At 39.8% G+C, this 8711-nt stretch overlaps 1 protein-coding gene across 1 annotated transcript; it reads left to right on the top strand.

Annotated features, from left to right (window-relative positions):
• Positions 1–2551: 2551 nt before the first annotated feature.
• Positions 2552–7378, top strand: LOC138206994 (sodium/myo-inositol cotransporter-like). Its single transcript, XM_069163953.1, has 4 exons — positions 2552–3200; positions 3293–3467; positions 3594–3721; positions 3807–7378. The coding sequence occupies exons 1-4, from the start codon at positions 2552–2554 to the stop codon at positions 5006–5008; spliced, it is 2154 nt and encodes a 717-aa protein (XP_069020054.1). The 3' UTR covers positions 5009–7378.
• The last annotated feature ends 1333 nt before the right edge of the window (positions 7379–8711 follow it).

The raw sequence follows: 8711 nt of genomic DNA on the forward strand, positions 1-8711 counted from the left end.
TGCAGCTGTCAGTCACTTCTGGCTCCCTGATGCTTTACCATTTGTGTATAATATATATAGATATATAGATATATACTGTACTGTATATATATATATATATATATATATGTTGACTGTGTTCTTGGTTTGTTTGTATATAATATATATAGATATATAATGTACTGTATAAACTGTGCATTTTATATTTTATTTATATTTTTTACTGCTATTTTATTGCTTTTCTATTATTCTATTCTATTACTTTATTCTGTTATTTCTATTATTATCTTATTGCTTCTGTATGCTCCTGTAGCGAAAAAATTTCCCCTCGGGGATTAATAAAGTAAATACCTACCTACCTACCTAATAAAGTAAATACCTACCTACCTACCTACCTACCAGCACCAGTTCCACCACCGTACTAATGTCTAAAGAAATGGATTTTATGTCTCTACCTGCAAGCCTTTGGAGCTACAGACAAAATATAATCACACCACAGTGTGCACTTTTGTACAATTGTTGGTTTGAGGTTAGTGGGTGGGGGATTTGATAGCAGCCCAGTTTGTTTACCTGGAAACTACAAGAGGGTAACTCCAGCCATGCTACGAATGACTCAAACCTTTTTATCCCGGCAGTTTAAGGTTATAAGTTTAGGTTTGGATCTTTGTCCTAATTTCAAGTCTAAAATGCAACAAGTAAAGGATTAAAGTCATTTAGATATTAGCACCCACTCATCAACAGTCCTCATTGAACCCGCAGTTTTCATCCACCCAGGTGATCATGCTGCTGCTGTGGGCGGAGCCTCCAGCGCCTGTTAATAGTCGAGGACCCTCCAACCGTCCGCAGTGTGGAGCTCAATCTAGTCCGCCAGTACAGCTTCCTCCTCAAAGTCACACTGGGACACGAAACATCAGGTATGTCTGCTGTTATTTAATTATTTTTTGTTTAAAATAAGGCTTCAAACACATTTAAGAACTATGCAAATGTGTTTTCTGCAGAATATCATAGGAATATTAAAAGGAATTCACACAGCAATGTGACAAATAAGATGCCATTCATTCATTAATGATTAAAAAAAAGAAGAAAACTTCCAAAATCAGTGCAATGTTCGGCCTTTTACAGAGGATCACAGTCATACTGAGTATTTTAAAATAGTATTCATATACACATAAGAAACACAGGTTACACTAAATGCTGGTATTGTCAGAGTTGTCACCACCCCTATGTACCTTTTTATTCCTGGCCGTTATGTAATCCAGCAGCAACACTGAGTCTCCAGGGATTTTCAAGGTCCTCCAGAATAAAAAAAAGGCTTGAATAGTGCACCAAAATTCAATTATTACATTCAGACTACCTTGAAACTACACGTGGGTCTCCACATGTATGGAGCAGAAAAAAATGATATTGTTTAATCTTCAACCTCCAAACTGGTTTTTCAAAGGTCTTCTAATGAACCTTAAGTACAGGAACTATTCTCAGGTACCAAGAAGCCAGAAATAACAAAACCTGTTTGCTTAGTGTTGCACGAATTACTTCAACTCAATATTTACTCTCCTGCAAGAATCACCGCAAGTAAACTATGCACCTTGAAATATTTCAGGTCTAATATACTCCACTGATGCTGCTGTCCCAAGCCCTTTGAAACCTTCTTATAAAAGAAAAAAGAGTGTCCGCCATAGAGCACTTTGCTCAAACACAAGCAGTCGTCCTGACCCACGACCGTCATACTACAGTACTGTGTTGTGGCTTGTGAAAACACTACAGTTTTTAGAGAGCAGCTCAGATATGCTGCCCTGCAAATGTCAACACACCAGCTTGTACCAGGTACTTGTCCTTTTTTATGAGCTCATCATAATGTCACTTGATCGGAGCTTTTTTTTATGACCTACCCGACCTGCTAAATGTCTCTATCTTTTAAATTACACCCCTCCAGTATCTAACAGTTTCCTCTAAAAAGGTACAGTTCACAAGCCTAAACTGAAGTAACCCGGATGACATCACTATGACATCACAGGGTTTATGGGATTCTCTCCCGCGCAGTTTAAGAGCAAAGATTGATCCCCTTTTCTTTTTTTTCTTTTTTTACGTGTTTGGAAAGGCGACATGTGTAAAGGTGTAGACACGGTCCCCAGGTAAGAGTACATCTGTTGCAGGAGAGTAAACATGAACTTCGTGCGATGCTGTTACATGTCAGTTGTTTTTTTCCCCGGTGTTAAATGGAAATTTAAACTTGGCTTTGAGACAGGGAAGTAGGGTATTCCCAAAGTTCACAGCTGCACTGCAAGCAGGCGTTAATCATCTGTTGCAGTCTTCTGCAGGGTTTTCTAGTTGTTCATCACTTATGACCTGTTCTGCTTTGTGTTTGTTGCAGGATCCAGATGACCTTTGTGATTCTGAGGTTAACTATAATGGATCGAAAACTCAGCACTGATGCGCTGAAGTTCATCAGATGAGATTTAAAGAGAGTTTTCTGAACTTCAGGAAATGAAAATTCGACATTGAGTGCAAAGATTGTGCACAACAGCTCAGAATTTAGTTAAGTTCTGTTAAACAGTAATAAAAGTGTTCCAACATGGCCCCCAGAGCCTCCAGAGCCACCATGGACACAGCAGACATCATCGTTGTAGCGGTCTACTTCATACTGGTGTTAGCGGTCGGCTTTCTGGCGATGAGGAAAACCAACCGGAGCACGGTGAGCGGCTACTTCCTCGCTGGTCGGTCCATGAACTGGGCAGTTATCGGAGCTTCTCTCTTCGTCAGCAACATAGGAAGTGAGCACTTCATTGGACTGGCTGGATCAGGTGCTGCCAGCGGCCTCGGTGTGGCCGCATGGGAGATCAATGCTCTACTACTGCTCCAGCTGTTGGGCTGGATGTTTATCCCTGTGTATATTCAGTCTGGAGTCTACACGATGCCGGAGTACCTGTCCAAACGATTCGGAGGCCAGCGACTGAAGGTGTATTTTGCTGCTTTATCTCTTGTCCTTTACATTTTCACCAAGCTGTCTGTGGATCTCTATTCTGGAGCCTTGTTCATCCAGGAGTCGTTAGGGTGGAACCTCTACCTGTCAATCATCCTCCTCATCGGCATGACTGCTATACTGACAGTCACCGGAGGGCTGGTTGCCGTCATCTACACAGACACGGTCCAAGCATTCCTCATGATTGCCGGAGCTCTCTGTCTGATGGGCATCAGCCTCTTCAAAGTGGGAGGACTTGAAGGTCTTTATTTCTCCTTTGTGCATTTAATTCATACATTTATTCCAAGTAATTAATCAAACAATGCTCAACCATGTGTCGCCTTGTCATTTCAGGGGTGAGGACCAAGTACATGCAGGCTACTCCAAACTTCACTAATCTGACAATTCCTGAATCCTGCGTCCACCAGCTCAGCCCAAAACCAGACGCTCTGAAGATCCTCCGAGGTCCGATGGACACAGACCTGCCTTGGCCCGGTTTCTTACTGGGCCAGACTCCCGCCTCAATATGGTACTGTTGTTTTTCCTCCTTTCTTAACCATGTAAACGGCGTGTGACCCATAATGTTTGTTATATTACAGTTCCATGCTGTGCAGCAGACTAATTGTCAAATCTAATCTTTGTCGCTGTGTTTCAGGTACTGGTGTGCAGATCAAGTGATTGTACAGCGAGTTCTGGCAGCGAAGAATATTGCTCATGCTAAAGGGTCAACCATCATGGCCGGCTTCCTCAAAATCCTGCCGTTGTTTGTCATCGTCATCCCAGGTAGAGCCGTTCATTTTCTTTTGATTGAGTCAGAACTAAAACCCTGAGTGGAGAGTCACTAATCACCAAAACTATGTGACTCCAGGGATGATTTCCAGGATCCTCTTTGCTGAAGAGTTGGCCTGTATCAGTCCAGAGCACTGCATGGAGGTGTGTGGCTTTGCAGCCGGCTGCAGCAATGTGGCTTACCCGCGGCTCGTCATGACGGTGATGCCCGTCGGCCTTCGCGGCTTGATGATGGCCGTCATGATTGCAGCTCTGATGAGTGACCTGGACTCGATCTTCAACTCTGCAAGCACCATATTCACACTGGATATTTACAAGATGCTGCGAAAGCAGGTGTCGCCCAAAGAGCTGGTGATGGTGGGCCGACTGTTTGTCGTTTTCATGGTGGTCGTCAGCATCGCCTGGGTACCGGTCATCATCGAGATGCAAGGAGGCCAGATGTTCTACTACATCCAAGAAGTGTCAGATTACCTGACTCCACCTATAGCAGCTCTGTTCTTGCTCGGTATCCTGTGGCACCGCTGTAATGAAACAGGGGCCTTTTGGGGTGGGATGGTCGGGTTTACGCTCGGAGCTCTGCGCTTGGTTTTGGCGTTTGTGTACCACAAACCACACTGCAGTCAGCCTGACGAACGGCCATCTTTCATCAAAGATGTCCATTTCATGTATGTGGCAGCCATCTTGTTTTGGGTGTCAGCTTTGGTGGTTGTTGTTGTGAGTCTCTGCACTCCTCCGCCCGGAGAAGAACAAATCAGAACCACAACTCTGTGGGGGCTGAAGAAGAGAAAGAAGCTCACAGAGCAGGAGAAAGAGAAACCTGGAGAAGAGATGAACACGTTGAAACCTCTGAACCATGCAACCTTAAATGGAAACGGTGTCCTTGGTAACGAAGAGTGTCAAAACCAACCAAATCATGAAAATGGTGGCACAGTCACAGCCAATGACTCAGAAACCCACCGTCCAATCCAGAAAGGCTATGCGCCGATTCCTGACCCCAGAATGGTAGAAGAGGGAGAAGGACGAGGAGTGAGGGGGGAGGAGGTGGAAGAGGAGGCCTGTTTTGGAAGAGAATTGGAGGCTGGAAGCTGGATGAAGACTTTAGAGCTGTTTTGTGGCTTCACGGAGAAACCGTCCACAGCTCAGGCCATTACAGCTCAGGAGCAGGAGAAGACCTTGGATGAGCTTCTCCACGAACCTGCAGGAACTAGAATTATCCTAAATGTAGGACTGGTGGTGATTTGCTCTGTCGGGATCTTTCTCTTTGTCTATTTCTCCTTGTAGGCTCGATTCCCAGCAGTGGGCCACCTTTGAATATAATTTACACGAAGAACGGGTCTGCAGGTAAGCAAGTTAACCTTTAACTTTATTGACAAAGAGCATGGTGAACAGGACGAGTTCTTTCACCATTTTTGTTAAAATGCAATTTGTCATTTTAAAAGGATTTAAAGATGTATTTCCACACACATATACGTGAAACTATGTTTAATGACTTCAGTGTTCAACAAAATTGAACTGTGACACGTGTTGTGTACGGCTACGAAAACATATTCTTGAATTTTTTTTTTTCCAATGGGGATGTGTTCATGTTGTGGGAATTCATAGTGTATGTAAATTTAATGGAAATATGTAAATAATCCTATTATGTTTAACTTTTTCTCCTCAGTCTTTTATACGTTGTCATTTTTAACACCCATTTTTTTTTTTAACTGGTGCACTTGATGCAAACAAACTGAGTATGTGTTCAAAGAGCAATGTTCAAAGATGAGATGGGTTTTCTACACTTACCTCAAAGGGCGCTTCTACTCAAATGATTTTAGTTTCATTTAAATGAATTGTGAATTGTGATGTTCCTGTATTCATTTGTAAGATATGATAATTACAGATGTAAAGGGGAGGACTCTCCTTGATTGATCCAGGAAGTATAATTCTGTAACACGTGCACTTAAACTGATGGAAGTTTTAAACTTATTCTATGCAAGAGAATCTGTCAAGCCAAATTAACTTTATTGGTATTTTGCACTATGATATGTGATATGACTTTTCTCAAAATAAACGAAGGTGCTGGTTTTAATAATAATAATAATAAATAATAATAATAATACATTTATTTATATAGCACCTTTAAAAACAGTTTACAAAGTGCTTTACAGAGAAGCAAAGTAAAGTCAAACATAACGTCAATACCGGTAAACATTCAAGAAAACAGGAAGCAAAAAAGACCATATCATAACGGTAATGAATGCAAGAAACCCAAACAAATAACCAAAACGAGCAAATGGAATAGAAAACAAACAAATAAATAAATGAATAAAACAAACAAAAACAAGGGAACAAAAGAACTGCATAAAAGGACGACATCACTTCAAAGCAATTCTATAAAAATGGGTTTTAAGAAGTGATTTAAAAGAAGTCAGTGATGGCCAGAATGGCCCCACCGGAGGATATAAGGCCCTAAGAGTTGTTCCCCACATCTGAGCTCTCAAATCAGCTGTAATACACAGTAAATAATGATGAAGCCATCAAGGTCAGTCTCTGTTTATGTTGATGGGATGTCATTCAAATACAATTTCATTTCATCGGCTGTGAAGTGCCTGTGCAGGTTCATTATGGTTTGCCGGGGGAAAAAAAAGCAAAAAAAAAAAAAGCTGTGTAATTTATAAATTCACTGTAAGCACAGACTGGAAATAAAAGCTTCTGGAAAAGCTTCTGGAAAGTGCAGTACAAGATGCTCTTTAGTAACAAAAAAATATCAAAGTAAAACAAGAACAGAAGGCCTGAGGAATGACATAAATCAGCAGGTCATGATATGTGAAACATAATAATAAAAGCATGTATGCCACTGCTCAGTGAAGATCACATTGACAAAAGCCTCTGCAACAGTGGAAAGTTACAGACTTGAAGTGGAAAGTTACAGGGTGGTTCACACATAAGCAAACAAGAAAGAAAGGTCAGAAGGTTTTTGGTTTCTTCTGTCTTTGTGTTCATATTGGTCCACTTTCAGCTGCAACACGGTTAAAATGATTTATTCAAATTAATAAAGTGATAATGATCAAACAAGACAGGAAACTGAACTGAATGTGTTGTTTTTGCTTGTGCTGAAATAAGTAATATGAAGCAAAGTTCAAGGAAGGAAGTGTCATTTCAACCAGAAACACCCTTCAAAAGGATTTGATGTGGTGTGTGAGCTGCAGTCATGGCAAACAAATTAATTTCCCTTTATCCTTTTTTTATTCATCATAAATGCCCCTATTAACCTGCCCAATTCAAATTGTATTGTCTTTATTTATTGCGTATTGTATTGTATCTCTATGTTGTCATTTTATTTCTCTCTGCTCTACCCTCACCCCAACCGGTTAAAGCAGATCACCTTTGAGTCTCGTTCTGTTGGAGGTTTCTATCTGTTAAACACGAGTTTTCCTTCAAACTGTTGCTCATGTGGAAATAGTTGAATTGTTGGGTTTCTCTCTATAACATTGCGAAATTGTTTTCTAAGGACTTTAATATGTTAAAAGCCCTGAGGTGATTTATGTTGTGATTTGGAGCTATATACATACTAATTTAATTGAATTAAATTGAATCAATGAAGTAGTTTAACGTGAGTGAATGCGGTAAAGATGTTTGTATAATGATTTTGCAACAGTTTGGGAATTAAAGCTTCACTGTGCAAAGTTAATCCAGATGTTAGTTGTTACTTTAGTACAGGACATACAGAAGTTTATGAAAGGTTTGCTTGTTTTGTTCGGTTGTCATGAGGTTCACCATGTTTCCAAAACCGATGGCGTTCATGAAAAGTGGAAATGGGACGCAGTGTTGAGGTGACCTACATTAACAAGCTTCTCAACAGCATCTTACTTTCAATGAATCCACATCCTGTGTTTATGTGGGCACCCAAAATTGGAACTAACCAAAAACCACAGAAAATATCAGTGCGCAGTTTGTATTTGTGGTTCGAAACCTACAAGTTGCTCGGAATTCATGTCGTGTTTAATTCTGGTAGACCTCCACCCACACCCAGCCAGTAGTTCGCACATGAAAATGCAGAAATGCAAATGTCCCAGCCTCTTTGAAAATGCTGTTAACGAAAGAGTCAGAATGTGAGTTATAAATGTGTCAGCAAAAAACACCACATAATGGAAAAACAAACAAACAAAACAATAACAGAGAAAACAGCATTTCCTCTTCAGTGCAGTTGAACTTGACAGGTTTAATTTACAGAAAAATGTGAAACAAACAAAACAATGCCGGACATTATCTACCCCTAGCCCTTCTGCAATGCCCAGATGTGCGATATAGGAATTCACTTTTTATTTTATTTTTATTTTAGGGCATTAAAAGGTGAAACAGATTTTGCAAACTTTGTTAGAAGCAAGTGAAGATGGGATAATACAACTAACAATTTGCTCTACTGGGGTAAACACTATTATTTATTTATTTGTAATAATATATTTGCGATATCGCGACAAACTATTATCAAAGTCTCGCGGTATCTAGATTAGTAGCATGTTATTGGGTCAAGTTAGCAATTAGCAGCCCGCGGAAGTCCGGAAGTACGGAAAGTTAAACCATTTTTAATTTCAAGTAAAAGACTTGTCAGCTGATTAGGTTGGGTTAGGTTAGGTAGTTACTTTATTAATCCCCGAGGGGAAATTTGTTCGCTACAGCAGCATACAGAAGCAATAAGATAATAATAGAATAAAAATAATAGAATAGAAAAGCAATAAAATAGCATTAAATAGTAAAAATATAAAATGCACAGTATATACAGTACAGTATATATCTATATATATTATATATTGTTCTGATTACAGCTATCCATAAAACAAGTATAACGCTACATACACTTCCCTGATTTAATTATTTTAACGAGTTTACTTTATGTTTTAACATAGAAAAACATAAATTCTAACACGCATGTTGTTTATTTTATTTATCGTTTATAAAGTCGGCAAAGAATTCCATGTTTAAAAAAATAAAAAAATAAAAT

The sequence above is a fragment of the Embiotoca jacksoni genome, unplaced genomic scaffold, assembly GCF_022577435.1.
Source record: "Embiotoca jacksoni isolate LCO1_2020_lvr unplaced genomic scaffold, fEmbJac1.0.p SCAF_30, whole genome shotgun sequence".
NCBI classification, from domain to species: Eukaryota; Metazoa; Chordata; class Actinopteri; family Embiotocidae; genus Embiotoca; species Embiotoca jacksoni.

What these genes read in the sequence shown, in the direction of transcription:
- LOC138206994 (XM_069163953.1), top strand. Translation starts at nt 2,552, where the DNA reads ATGGCCCCCAGAGCCTCCAGAGCCACCATGGACACAGCAGACATCATC. An exon ending in CAGACTCCCGCCTCAATATG is followed by an intron (nt 3,468 to 3,593) that starts GTACTGTTGTTT and finishes GCTGTGTTTCAG; the next exon opens with GTACTGGTGTGCAGATCAAG. An exon ending in GTTTGTCATCGTCATCCCAG is followed by an intron (nt 3,722 to 3,806) that starts GTAGAGCCGTTC and finishes ATGTGACTCCAG; the next exon opens with GGATGATTTCCAGGATCCTC.